Consider the following 15,994-nt stretch of genomic DNA (forward strand, 5'->3'; position numbering starts at 1 on the left):
AATAAAGGTCGCCTTATCTTCAAGCCTCTGCAAATATATTAAAACAGTACCACAAATAAGGAAAATCATGTGCCAATTAACATTTATATGCTTCTTTAGGTATCCAATATGGATAATATTAACATAATAACATGTTGCTTCGAACCTAGCGAATGTCATCAAACTCATGATTAACATCGACGACACCTTCATTGATAATCTATATAATTACAAGTTGATCACAAGAGTCATTAATATATAAACAAAATGTTTTCATTACAGTAAACTGATAAACATGGCAGTAATAGTATATTAAATTTGGGGTGTGTGTAGTAGTTATACAGTTATGTTTGGGGTAATATATATTAAACTGATATGGCTGTCTTGATCAGTGTCCCTGCTCCCTACCATAACATAACATGTGGGCCTGCATGTATGTACATGGTCCATGGTCCATGATCCATTGTCCATTGTCCATTGTCCTTGCAAGGCCAATCAATTCTTAGAAATTGGGTTGTTGGGTTGTTGAGCCAATCCAATCAATAGTACGGATGGACTGAATGAGACTTAATTGAATGAATATATTGGACGGTGGCTTTTTTTTTAACCAAAGGAATAGCATTGGTCGACCCAGTTAACTAATTTCAAATGTAATCCTTCTTTCTTTGCTTGATGTCTATGTTCTCTGCTTCTATGAAATCAATCAAAATTCAGCTTACTCATATGATTCAAATTATCACTTAACAACACTAATCGGGTAATGAGAGAAAGCACAGCGAAATTAGTATTTTTGATATATATATATATATATAAATATTATGTAAAGAGAATAAATGGAAGGAAAGAGATTAATAAGGGTAGTGAAAGAGAAAAAGGAAAAAGATTTCACGTGTAGCATGTGCGTAAGCTGGTGCAATGCAATGAGATAAGAAAATCAAAGGGGTGATGTTCCTCTCCTCATTTCTCATCTATGCCTCCTCCTACCTCATCTCACGGATCTTGCCTCTCCCTCTCTTTCTTTTCTTTTTATTTTAATAATAATAATAATAATATTCAAACTGGTGATCTCAGAACCACAAACACAACCTCTGCATATACATATATATATAAGATAGGTTGAGGAGTCCTATTAAGGTTGTGAAGTTGGAAATTTCTTCAAATATTGTTATTATTACCAGCAGCTAGGCACACATATGGCATCTTGGAAAAAGACCATCGCAACCCCATTCAAGAAAGCTCGCACTTTCTTCAATACCACTTCTACTAGGGATAATAATCCTAATAATAACAAGTCTCAGCTCCAAGGTATGTTCTATGTGTATGTATATATTAAGATTTAGTGACAAATGATGATAATGATGATGATGATGATGATGATGATGATGATGATGATATATATATATATATATATGTTTATATGCAGAAAAGGAGAGCAGAGTAGTGATGGATCTGCATGGTGAAGTAATGGCATGCGCTTATGAAGATGTCCAAGTGATGTGGTCTATTCTGGACAAGTCCAACTCCACCTCACCACCCTATAAAATCACCTCCAATTAACCTATTTATATACATATAGACTAGTAGTTATGAAATTTGATTGGATATATATATATGTGTATGTGTGTGTACTGCTTTGTAGATAAATGGTACTTTGAGACATACACATATGATCCAATTTCAAGAAAAGTGCAACAACAACAACAGAGGTGGAGTTTGTTGCAGACATCTAGTCCAATCTTCTTCTTCTTTGGTATATATATCTATGTATTTTCTTTTTTAAAAAATTATGTTAGATAGCGAATCCCTGTGATAAAAATTAAAAATTCACAGCGAGATTATGAATGAGAATTGAAAATTCCATGTCTTGTTCATCTTCATATTTTATATACTTGTTCTTTTGGAGGGATGTGATGAATGTGAGATAATTAAGCTGAGCCAACTTGTTGAATAAGCTGTATATATAACCATTTATGCAAGAAATCAGAGCTCATTGAATGATGCTTTCTGAAGAGATATATATATATATATATATCGACATAGATCACAGAGAGGGAATGAAAAACAGGACTCAAAGGCAGAGGTTGGCACAGTACCATAAAATAGGCACTTGTTTAACAGTCAATATCCCTACAAAATAAACAAACATTTCAACCCTTGATAGTCTTCTTGTAGACAAAATCTCTAATGATTTTCTTTGCAAACTCTTGTGTGGGGATTTGAGTATGGCCCCTGGGAAAGATTGACTCTTTCACGCATTGCTGCTTCAAAAGGCTTATAGAGTTTCCTTTCATGGCTAGCCAAGGTAGAATTTCTTAATGACATCAATTCCCAAGGGCTTGAGTTCCAATCTGAAGTAAGATAAAAATCACAAAGATAAACAGATATCAACACGATTATTTACTTTAAAAATGGAACGAAAAGGCTACTACATGACTAAACATATAACCTTCTTCACCAAGGTGATGTAATGGAAGTTGTGTTTAAACCTTAAAGAGTCGGTTAATGAATGAAGAGCAGCTTTTGATGCCGTAAAACAGTAACACTTCCAACGTTGACAATCTTCCCTTTTCTCCTTGATGCCATGTGAGGAACTACAGCTTGAATCAACCTTATTGGGCCTGAAAAGGATTACAATGAGAATAAACCAAAGGAATCATTTGGCAATGAAAGAAATTGAATAGGCATGAAAGTGTTAAACTTCGACATGAAGTGTGTGGTATTAACTCTATGAAATACAGTTGTTTTTCATTACTTTTTCTTAGGATTTGTATTAGTTTAAAGTGTTTTAGGTTTATTTTATTCACGTTTTATTGTTAATAGATACTTTGTTGTTTATAATCTAAGAATTGATCACGTTCAAGTCTTGAATTAACTCGGTACATGTTGCACAAAGCTGGAATTTTAACCCTAATTTCTACTATCATCCAAGCATTTTCTGGGAAAAATCCATGAAATAAGAGTTGTAGATCTCTTTATCAACTTTCTAAATCATTTTAAATTATCACATTTGGAGTATAGATAAGAAAGTTATGCATGTTAACTGAGCAAAATCGAATTAGGAAAAAATACTTTGGACAACAAGTTGTGCGAGCCCTCAGGGGAGTCGCAATTAGGGCTTATTTAAAGGCATTTTCAAAGCTCATTTAAGGGGGAAGTTCATAATTTTCATTAGGGTTATTATAGGAGGTCAGATCTGAACGTGAAGACAAATTTTAAGGAGAAAAACATAAGGCAACATTGGATATTGAAGATTGAAGATAGATCAACATATCCATCACAAATGTCAAGCTATATGAAGTTTAAGAAGAAGATCCTATCAAGCAATAGAAAGTGGGAGGAAAATGAGATGGTGGCATTGAATGAGGAGTGCAATTCTACATAAGAAGCTTCCTCTAAAGCTCAAGGAACCAGGAAGTTTTACTATTCCTTGTACTATCAAGACTCAATTTTTTTGGTAGAGCTTTATGTGATTTGGGAGCGAGTATCAACTTGATGCCTTATTCCATATATCAAAAGCTATGTTTGGGGGAAATAAAGCCAGCATCTATCACACTCCAATTGGGACATATCTCTGACTTAACCAAGAGGCCTTCTTGAAGATGTATTGATAAAAGTTGGTAAGTTCATATTGCCAAAGGATTTCATTGTGCTAGATATGGAATAAGATCAAAATATACCTATAATTCTAGGTCATTCTTAGCAACTGAGAATACAATGATTAATGTACCCAAAGGACAACTAAGCTTTAACAATGAAGATGAATATGAAACATTCAGTGTGTTTCGTGTGTGTAAAGAGTCATCCAGAGTTTAAAATTGTTTGCGAGTAGATATAGTGGATAAGGTTAAAGATATAAAGCGCCTCGAAACATTTTCAATGCCAATAAGAGTGCTTAACCAATACTCTGAGCCAAAGAAAGTTGTATAGAACATAAATGAAGAATGCCTAAGTTTGAGGAAGTAAAGAAAGAGATGATTCAATTCCACCATAGTGATGTGAGCGGTACTCAAGTATAGAATTTGTGTGATAACAAGAGTTAAGATATGAAGGATTTGTTAAGAGCTCTACCGACAACCATTGTTGTCGGCAGTATTATATTATTTTATAATATAATATTTGATTAATGATACAAACTATTTGTCACTAGAGAAATATTATTTAATCAAGTGAGAGAATGTAATATGTATGTATATAATGCAAAAGAGAAGAGCAGTGTAGTGATGGATCTGCAATGCTGCATGGTGAAGTAATGGCATGCGCTTATGAAGATGTCCAAGTAACTCCACCACACTACCCTATAAAATCACTTCCAATTAACCTATTTATATATATAAAAAAATCACTTCCATGTTTAAAGCTTGACTAGACTATTTTTTTATTGATTTATTTAATTAATAAAATAAAATATATATACAATAAAATAATTTTTTCTTATTTATGCATAAATATTAATACATTCAAAACTAACTTTATCTTATCATATAATAAATTAATATCACTCTCAATATAATATTTAACTAAAGTTAATTAATATATTTTATACCTAATATATAGTTTTAATATATATAAGTAAATATAATTAATTAATCACTCCTAGTTATCTCATAATTATGACTTAGCCTTGAAAAAATTAATTCTTTTTAGTTGTCTTTTTCTCCATTTATTTGTCCATAATATATAGATGTGATTTGGGACCATGTACTTATAATACTAAGATCAAATAAACTAGATTATTAATTAAAATATTTAATTATATAATTTTATTTATTAATTTAATTATTATTCCACTATATATAATATTGCACTCTTAGTTATTATAGAATTATATTTAGAGAGAAATCTCATGTAGCCCATTGATAAAATCATTTCATACACATCTGTCCTCCAATTTATTGGCTTGCTAATTAAAGCTCGTTAAATTTATTATTCTAATTACCTTTTGTTCCTTAAGTACCATTAATCCACTAGTGAATAGTTAATATTTTAAAGGGTATTTGCAGCATTAATACCCATTGTTTCACACTTGTTACAGTTAAATACTTAATTTTTTATTTTTACGGCAAAAATACTCAATGTTCAATATACGTTAAAGATAAATACAAAATATTTTTTCTTTGCGACAAAAATACATAAAATTGCTAAAACATTGTTTCTGTAAAAGTACCTCCTCTATTAGAGCTGTTAAACATGTTGACTAAGCAGACATTTGTCATTTTGTAATCGGTCAATTTCATAATTTCTTTTAAAAAAAAATTAATTTTGAAAAATGAATTAAAAAGAGATTTTAAATTAATTCTAATTTAAGAAATACACATTTTGAGGACCAAATTACCTAACAATTAATATACATATATGGTGAGTCAACATTTAACAATTATATTATAAATCTGGGCTCAATAACTATTTAGTCCCAGAATTAACACTTAAATGAACTAATATTCGATCCATTTGGAAAACTTGGATTCCAATCTTGTTAAATTATGTTCCTAACCTCAAGCTATTGAATCCCCAAAATAAAAGTCATTTGTCTCATTATTCCAAGAGAACTTAACAAGTGCATCAAATGATCCAATAAACATAAACAAGAGTTCATAATCCCTAACAGCCGAGCCAAATACACCAATCTGGTGCATTTGTCATTATAAGAAATAAATTGATCAACTTATTAGTAATATTATCCCTTTTAAAGAATACTACCCCCGAAGTGAAAATATATGATTTCGAGCTGAATTTTCGGTTCCCAAGAGTCCTAGTACGTAATATATAATACAAGACTAGATATTTAATAATAATATAAAATAAATTCAAATATTATAAAATATCACTATTATAAAAAATATATGATAGATAATCTTATTTTTCATTAAAAAAATTCATTTATATTTAGAAAAAAAAACATGTTACTTTATTTATTTAATCTAACTTTTATAAATATATATATTCATATTAAATAACAATAAACATTACGAATATATTATATATATAGTTGTCGTATGTCAAATAGAATGATTGCGTAACCGCAAAAGAAATTAGAATAACACTTCTTGTCTATCACTAATAAACAAGCATCTTATCTAATTATTGAGGTGTGTTTTGAATAATATCATGAATGTTGTGTATACTTTGAATAATGTAGTTTGTATGATAAAAGGTAATCATATTATTATTTTTCAAAAGAAAAAAATATAGATGATGTTTTGGTTCAATTTTTCTTATGTCATTTAAAAAAAAAAAATTATTTGACAATTACAAAAATATAATAAAATAAATAATAAATTTCTTAAGTAAAATTAAATAAATGTGGAATTGTATTTAGTGTATATATATATATCTTATTAAGCATAGTTTTACAGTTTTGCAAGTCTTATTGTTTGTTATTATTATTATTATTATTTTAAATATTTTGTTTCAAGTTTGCTTTATTTCTTATAATTTCAATATAATATGTTTGTTTAATATGTGCAAATTAGACCATATATAATCTAATCTAGTCTTCTTTGATGAAGGTGTGAGACTTATTTCTACATTAATCCTCAGAGCGATCATGTAAAACATTTTGACTGTTAGCCATGCAATGAGGTTTAATATTAGTAATAATACACCATGTCCCATACCTTAATTTACGTAATTGTCAAGGTTTAGACTTTAGATATATAAAACTAGGCAACTTGTATATCTGTAATAATATACCTACATTGTGAAACCCACTATTATTTTCATATTAAAAATATTTCATTTGTCAAATAAGTAGTGGGTCCCACTCTTTTTTTTGGTCAAAGTCAAACCATCCTTCCTCTATAGGCTCTATTCTTCCTCCTCCTTTCTCCTTTTCTTTTCTTTTCTTCATCTCTCCACGGCAGCCGCGGACAACGAAGTTCGGGCCACCACCTGCCGCCGCCATGCGCCAGCCCATTGGCTTCCTCTTGCTCCTCCGGCGACCCGCCCCGATATATGTATTTGTCTTGACATTTTTTGTCCTTGTTTAAAAACAAAAAAATGTAATTGCATTGCACTGCACTGATGTACAAATTTGTTTGTTTTTCGTGCTTCACTTAGATAGAAAGTGGTCAGAGACTTGACTTTGTCATCTATATGAAAGAAAAAAATATATAGATGGCAACGTCAAGTCATAAAAAAGTAAGACAAATGGATATATATATATAAATATCTTCTCCACTCTCGTGTCTGACGATCCATTTGGCCGCACCAAGACGACGACCACCGATGACGACGACGCCGGTTGCAATTTTTCAAGGCGTTGTGAGCACCACTGGCGCCGGTCGATCGACCGCAGTGACAGGAGAAAGCAAGACCGACGGCGTCCAAAGCGAGGTTACGTACACGATTTGCAAGGGTGTACACTCGCTGATGGAAACGATCGATATCAAACAATCGCTCTCGGTTGGATTTGGCGCCCTCGGATCAGTTGATGAGAAGATGAAGTTTGTCAAGAAGCTGAATATAACCGGCGAGAGCTTGGCAATTGTTGTGCACGCTCGACATGTGGAAGGAAAGCAGATTCAGATGAGCGCTCGATTGGCACCCGATATCGTTCCGCCCGTCGGTGACGGGGCTCTGCGCGACTTCTTTCTCAAATACGGTGACGCATATGTTTCCTCGATCACCACCGGAGGGGAGTATATTGGAGTGTACTCATTCCACACACAAACCGAAAGCGACCAGATGAAGTTGGAGTTGGAGCTGAAGGGCCAGGGAATATTCAAGCTCGGCAAGCTCGAGGGCGATTTTTCAATGAAACTGGATCGAGCCGTTAAGAATTCTAAGACACAGGTTTCATTCAAGCAGATGATGTTGGGGCTGCACGTTGAGTTGCCCGACCAGGGCGACATGGTTGAGTTTGCGCGCAAGTTTCCGAGCCAGCAACTCTCTACACCCAAGGTTCTTGCATTTGAAACGACAGGATATGAACACGTCGTTGGCGTTCCCAACGGTTTTAACCCCATCGCATCAAATCGGAATATAATATTGGGCGCGGGACATGGAGATCTGGGCCTGGCAGGGGATTTCGCCAAGATATCCAAGTTGATGGACCAAATCAGGGTAATACAATCCATCTATGATTTTTACGGTGGATACGACGATGACTATAAGCTAAGCGCCGTTGCCGTAAAAGCAAAACAGGACTTGGTGTCACTGCAGAAAACATTTTCCGCTTTTGATAGCAATCCGATCCTGGTTCCCAGCAAACCGCAGCTGCCGTCCCTTTCCAACGGTACGCCGCAGATCCAATACACGATCAGTTACTCCAGCACGTTTGGTAAAAGAAAATACGGCTACAAGAACAAGACCCCGTTTGACTTGTTCACGGGGGTCGATGCGTACATCCAGGCTAAAACCAGGATCACCGGAATTCAGATGCGAAGCGGTTATTTCCTGGACAAACTCATCGTCGACTTCGAATCGACAGCGGTGGGAAGCCGGACGGAGAGTTATGGCGGAGACGGCGGAGACTTGAGTAACAAGCTGGTGTTTGGAGATCACCATTTCATCAAGAGAATCAACGGCCGATCCGGATACTATGTTGATCGCCTCGGCATCTTTCTCGATGATGGAAGATCGCTCGTCTGTGGTGGCAGTCGCGGAGATGAATTCAGGTTTCCGGCGAACTCCGGCACACTCCCCAGTGGTAGTTTCATTCTGGGATTCAGGGGGCTTTATTCATGGATCATCAACGAGATTCAGGTCGTGTATGCGGCATTCCGGCCGGCCAAATGGTCAGGAGGGTCGTCTTCTTAAGCAAGCAAAATATAATAAAGAGTACTACTGTTAGTGTTAATGGCAGAGTAAAGAGTACTGTTACTCTTGAGACACATTAAAAATAAAAATTAAAAAAATGTGTGTTTTTCATCTAGTTTTGATTTATCTGTGTGTATTTAGATTTTAGTGATTTTTGTGTGGTTTTGTATTTATTTATGTTGTATTTAAATTAATTGTGATTTTTGGTTAATTGCATTTCTCTATTATTATTATTTTAGGTGTATTATTTGGAAAATATGTGGGGACTAAAATAAAATGTAGAATAAAAATTGAAATTGGGTTTTAAATTTAAAAAAACAAAATATTATTTTTGGAGAAATTTAAAACTCAACTGCAAATAAAGGTTATTTTCCATGCGGGCTGCCAAAATCGTGATCGAGTGGCCATGGTTGGTGCGAGCAAACAACCTCATTGGTGCAACATGGTGCGGTGTGTCATGGGCTGACATTTTGACAGTGCTCATGCGACACCTTGACTCCTCTGAGCCATGGTACAACATGGTGCGGTGTGTCACGGGCTGACATTTTGACAGTGGAAATGCTCATGCGACTCCTTGACTCCTCTGAGCCAATGTCAGCCTTACAACCATTCGAATAACAGTGGACACATTTTTCGCGCGACTGTGTGCCTCTGTCTCTCGAACAACTCCCACTGAGTTATGCTCTCAAGCATCTATGAGTGCTACCATGCATTAAGGTTATCTAGCTAGGACACTCACACTATCCATAGGTTCTCACTATGGCAAGGCAAATCCCAACACCGATGCTATCTTAGACATTCGCAAGCCAAGGTAGTGTGTGTGGCCAAGAGTCAACACCAAGATGACGTGCCAACACATCTCATCATGCCCTATTCGATACTATCCGAACCAAAATCTCCCATACGTCCATGGTCCAATCCCCAAGGCACCATGCCTTCACGCATGTTGGCAGGCCCTCGAGACTAGTTGCATACTAGTAGCACACACTGGACCTTTGTCCTTCTCAAGCATTGTGCACCCTTCAATGTATGTATGCTAGCAAGTCCCACGAATGACTTCTCGTGCCATCTCGTGTCAAGACTCGTGGCCATGGTGCGCCACGACATCTCTCGAATGTTTGGGTCACATTCCATGCAAGCGGCATATCGACAAGCCAAGAAAACCGTACCCATAAACCTATGGCAGCACACTTCAACACACTACCGGGATCGTCCGATAATGTCCATAAGTACTCCTACTCATGAAGACATATGAGTCCCCTCGTGGTCCTCATATGCCCGCCCTACTATCCATTCCGACTAGTAGTAGCTCACTTTACGCACCTGTGTCAAGGGGTGGTGGAGAGCTAACACCAGGTGCTCCCCCACAAAGAGTCTTCTGAGCTTTTAGCTTTCTATATCAATAACATATATGATTTTTGTTTGGGAGACATATTTGGCTCTCAGCTCGCCAATTCTCCGAATCTCCCAAATACGATTGCACCATTGCATTCATTGACCCTTCAATATGGAATCTACCAAATCCCATCAATTTTTGGGCAATATAAAAGATATTTACGAAAATGTCACTACCGTACAAACTAGGCACCAGCATGCTCACCAGCCTGCACCTTCGTGTGCGCATCTAAACGAGCACCATCCTAGCTTGTAACATGCCCTCAAGGCCGACATGTACACGGTGCATCTATTTCGTGCCAATGTTCGACATCTCTCTAGTACATGGTGCACTTCTCGGGCCCGTTTCACTCAACAAGACTTTGATGCTCATTGCTATTCTCAAAGACTATAGTATTTGTTATCCAAAAAACAGCTATGGATGACGTGGCAATAATTTTTAACACGTGGCCGACACATGATAGAGATGTTGTGACAGTCAGAATCCCGTGATCCGTAAAGGGAAAGACCGGGTAAAGCTGTGCAATCCCACACCGCCTGGGGAAGGTCGAGTATGATGATTCCACTACTACAAAAAATGCTTTTTAGGACTCGCATTGCGAGTCCTGAAAAGTTTTATCTTTTATTTTTAAAAAATTAATTTGTGGGTTTTGAATCCAGCGGCGGGGCTCCGGCGACGATGGCGGCGCCACCATTAAAAGGTAGTGGTTCGGAAAACAAACGATTGGGTTTTAAAGCCCAAGAAGCAAGGAGTATGGTGGTGGTGGTGGTTTAGCTCGTGGTGGCTCGAGGTGGCCGGAATATGGTCGGAAAGTTTGGGAGAAACCCATGAACGACCGAACTTCAAGTGTTCCGTTGAGGGCCTTAGGCCGCGCGTGAGGTTGCCATCTCCGGGGGTCGGGGGTTTCGGGGGACGACACTTCCATTGGTCCGGCGAGTGGCGGTGGCCGGAGGTGGGACGGCGGCGTTCGGCGGTGGCACTTCGGGAGAGAGGGAGAGAGAGAAGGAACTTTGGGAGAGAGAGAGAGGGAACCAAGGAGAGAGAGGGAAATGTGGGCTGTGTATTTTTTTTTGTTTTTTTTAATATATAATAATAAAACTTTTGTTAAAAAAATTTGGAGGGAGTTCGAAATTTTTCAAAATTCAAAATTTTATGATACAAATAAGTTTTTAGGACTCGTGAAGAATGTTTTTAGGACTCGCAACTCGAGTCCTAAAAAACTCCAATTTTTTAAAATTCAAAATTTTGCAAGTCCTAAAAAATCCAGGAGGTGTTTGTTTTAAAAAAAAAACTCAAACTTTTAGGACACACATAGTTTAGTGAGTCCTAAAACAAATTCATTAAGGACTCGCAACGCGAGTCCTAAAAGGTCCAGGAGACATTTTTAGGACTCGCATTAATGTGAGTGTCCTAAAAATGTGTCATAAAAATGTATTTTTGTAGTAGTGTTCTAAGACTGTGTAGGTATGGGACTACACAGTTGAAGAATGCTTAAATGGATTGATGGGTACTACCTATATCAACAAGAAGCATCTTCTTTTCGGTAGCCCATCACTTGAGAACTCCAAAGTTAAGCGTGCTTGACCTGGAGTAATCATCAAGATGGGTGACCTCCTGGGAAGTTTTCCCAAGAAGCATGCTGGAAAGACTCGTGTTGATTTATAGGGCCAGTCGTCATTCCAGGAATTAGCCATAGTGACGTGGGGCGTTACAGATGCTGCTCGACTATCAACCAAAGACACTTCCAGATGTGAGGTTCAAGCTTTATATACGACCAGCCTGGTCGTACACTCCGTTTATTTATGTATAAATTTGTACAAGACAAAGCATGCTGGAAAGACTCGTGTTGGTTTGTAGGGCCAGTCGTCATTCCAGGAAGTAGCCATAGTGACGTGGGGCGTTACAGATGCTGCTCGACTATCAACCAAAGACACCTCCAGATGTGAGGTTCAAGCTTTATATACGACCAGCCTGGTCGCACACTCCATTTATTTATGTATAAATTTGTACAGTTGTAATGATTGCCGAGGATATCTCTTCATTATAACTTGAATATCTGTTTATTAAGGAAAGATATGGCCTGATTGGCCCTGGTAACTCTCATTGAGCCTATAAATATACATGAAATAGCTCAAGAGGGGATCTTCTTTTTTAATCCTCTTTTTTGATCTAAGAAAAAGAGAACTGCATTGCTATTATCCATCGTCTGTATTGTTCTTCTTCCAAGGTCTGTGAAACTCAAGAACCCTAGTTCTTTGATCACACATTTGAAGCTCAATATTAATAATAGCATCAAGGGAACGTAGGTCATTACCAATCTTTGAGGCCGAACTACTATAAATCTTTGGTGTCATCTTTTTTCCATTAGATCTTAATTATCACATTATTTTCCTTCAAGTATTTGACTCCGTGTCAGTTGGCCAAAACGAGGGTCAACAGTATTCAACACAACACAACAATCATGTTTTCTTGTATTATGACAATAGTGCAGCAATTCATATATCTAAAATTCTAGTTTTCCACAAGAGAGTAAAAACATGTGGAGATGGACTGTCATATTATCCTAGAGAAGAGTTAAGATGGTCATCTCAAATCCATTCATGCGCCCTCAAAAAACAATCTTGTCTAGCTACGTACTCACCAAGCCACTCTTCCCAACTTAATTTGAAGACTTTTTATCCAAGAAAACTTGTACGTTTGACAAAAATAAATTTGTTAAAATACAGAGTCAAAACAAATAATGAGATAAAACACAGTTCAAAAAAGTATAAATCTTTATTTTTAAATTATAATTTAAGAAGCACATAATAAAGCTTTTATATATGCTTCAGCTACTTTTCACAATAGCAGAATTAGAGTTAATTATTGAATTAGTTACTCTATCAAACCGGGCCTAAATGGGACATGATATGTTCAAATGCCACTTATGTATTTTTAAATACTATTTAATTATATATATGTCACTTATTAAATTTTAGAAATGACGTGTAAAATTGACTCCTAATCTTATTGTGTAGTAATGTTATTTGAGAGGGGAAATTTGATAAATCATGCTTACATTAGCTTAATAATTAAAATTTGAACCAAAGTTAACCACCCTATGATACAAATGCTTATCTTTCATTTAATACCAAAAATACCCCTCTCATAACACCTTTCCTCTCTATTCTCCCTCTTCCTCTCTACCTCTCTTCACCATACCTCTCTTCACCATACATTCTCTCTCACTCTCTCTTCACCATACGTTTTACACACAAAATTTTTATACTAAAATCTTGCAAGAAAGATACACATTCGGACATTGTGGATTGTTTGAGGAGAAACACCAAGCTTTGTGTTATTTTTGCTCATAGTGAAGATATTAAATGGGTAAGTGATTTTCTTTGATTCTTGTTGTTGTTGGTTGCTTTTATGATTCATAATGCTGTTTATATGTTGGATCTATAGTTTGTTGGTATTTTTTGCTGTTTTTTTGGGTGAAAATCGTGTCATGTGAAAATCTGCGTTTTCTTGGGTTCCCTGAGTTTTTTTCTAAATGCCCGATAGTGTCCGATAGAGACCCGATACAGGCACGATATTTGTTGAGTTTCAAGGTTAGGGATGAAGGTCCGATGGCAACCCGATGGTTGCCCGATAGTTTGGTTACCCGATGGTTATAAGGGTACGATGGCTACCCGATGGTTGCCCCGATTATTATTTTAAATCTACACATCCTTTTAAGTACGATAATAGATCGATAGTAGTCCGATATATGCCCGATAGTTATTATTAAGTTACTGCTGACCTAATAGTACGATGGTACTCGATGTTACCCGATACTTGCCCGATATTAGTGTTTTAAGTGATCAAAAAACATAAATAAAACTTTGCCCGATACCGCCCGATATGGCCCGATACTGGTACGATTCCCAAACATTTGAACTAAATTTCGACATTTTGTTGCCATTTACTGATTTTTTTTCTTTGTACATGATAGGGTCAACTTTGTTCGCGTACTTAATGTATAATGGTGTTTGGGAGCGTGAAGGTAGAGATTGGGTTTTTAATGGAGCCGAAAATTTAACGTTCGAGTTGGAGAAGGACATAACTTACTCACAACTTGTTGAACTTCTGTACTCAGAGCTGGAGGTTGACAAAGTGCAGTATGACCTGAAATTAGAAGTGAATTATAAGTACATGAAAGGGTTAATGTATCGGCCTGAACTTATAAGGAATGACAAGGGTGTAAGCTTATATTTGTCAATGCTTTTGAAGAAGCCAGATGAATTTGTTCCCCTTTTTGTGACTTTGGTGGAGAAGAATATCATTGTTTATCGTAATCCTCCACCAAGTACTGTTAAGGATACTCGTAGTGAGGTTGGGACTTATGTTCCAGAAACAAATCCGGAGGTGCTGGTAGCCACTGCTGTACCTGAATCAAACCCTTTCATACCAACAGTTGACCATGTAGCACAGATGCCATTTCATGATGATTTTCCTGATTGTCCTGACCCTGAAAATGATTTTGAGGGCAATGACGACCAAGAAACAGAGGTCCGTTCTCAAGCTTTGAGCCTGAGTCCACTGTCGTACCAAATACCGAGGCAAACAACATGTAGAAGTAGACCCCGTAGAGAAGATCGCCAAACACCTGGTACTAGTAGTAGTCGTCCAGACGGAACAAATGATGCTAGAGAATTTAGTGATCCACTCTCTTCTTCGACATATTATAGTAAATTCAAAGCTCAGATGTTTACAAGAGAAGACATTGAGGATAATAGTCACTATATATCTATGGGTGGCACATCGGGCGGGGAGATTCATTTAGGAAAGTTTTTCAGAGACAAGGAACATTTAAAAAAGGTTGCTGGCTTGTTTGCAATGAAGAAGGGATTCGACTTTATAGTTAAGAAGTCTGGTACTGATGTTTGGTATATTACATGCAAGGATCCTGATTGTGGGTGGAGGTTAAGAGGGAAGAAGAAGCAACTTTCTAACATGTTCGAGGTGACAGCATTTGAAAATGTACACACATGTTCCCTCGATGTTCGAAAAAAAGATAACCGTCAAGCATCACCTTTGGTAGTTGCCGAACTGATCAAGGATAAATTCTCAGTTAACGGTTCAGATTATTTAGCCTCCAAAATAAGAGAAGATACGAAGAATTCTTTCGGGATCGAAATGAGTTATGAGAAGGCTTGGAGATGCAGAGAGAAAGCACTCCACATAGTTAGGGGTACGCCTGAAGCTTCATATTCGAAGTTACCTGGGTACTTGCACATGCTGCGGTTGAACAATCCCGATTCCATTACTGATTTCAAGGTAGACGAGGGTCGCTTCAAGTATTGCTTTTTTTCTCTGGGTGCTTGTAGGCGGGGATTCAAGTTTTGTCGACCTGTTATATGTATTGATGGGTCCTTCTTGAAAACTAGGTATGGTGGCCAAATGTTGTGTGCCGTGGCATTGGATTCAGACAGCCACATATTTCCGATTGCTTTCGCAATGGTTGACAGTGAGAACCACGACTCTTGGACCTATTTCATGAGGAAGTTGAAACAAGCGATTGGTGATGTTGAGAACTTAGCATTCGTATCGGATAGGCATCAAAGCATTGTTCATGCTTTGGAACTTGTCTTCCCTGATGCACCCCATGGCGCATGCTACCACCACATTATTATGAACGTGGCTAGCAAGTTCAAGACTGATTGCTTCACGGATCATATTTACAGTTGTGCATACTCGTATAAGAAGACAGATTTTGAAAGAGAATTTGAAAAGATAAAAGCAATGGATGTTCGAGTTGCACTATATCTTGAGGGCATTGGATTTGAAAGATGGGTTCGTGCGTACTTTCCAGGGGACCGTTACAATGTAATGACAAGT

The 15,994-nt window shown here is 36.9% G+C and overlaps 1 protein-coding gene across 1 annotated transcript; it reads left to right on the forward strand.

The window, feature by feature from the left end:
• The first annotated feature begins 836 nt into the window (after positions 1–836).
• Positions 837–1,844, forward strand: LOC133816819 (uncharacterized). The gene is made up of 2 exons (XM_062249121.1): positions 837–1,284; positions 1,403–1,844. The coding sequence occupies exons 1-2, from the start codon at positions 1,173–1,175 to the stop codon at positions 1,534–1,536; spliced, it is 246 nt and encodes an 81-aa protein (XP_062105105.1). The 5' UTR covers positions 837–1,172; the 3' UTR covers positions 1,537–1,844.
• Positions 1,845–15,994: the final 14,150 nt, after the last annotated feature.

Source organism: Humulus lupulus, chromosome 2, assembly GCF_963169125.1.
Source record: "Humulus lupulus chromosome 2, drHumLupu1.1, whole genome shotgun sequence".
Lineage (NCBI taxonomy): Eukaryota > Viridiplantae > Streptophyta > Magnoliopsida > Rosales > Cannabaceae > Humulus > Humulus lupulus.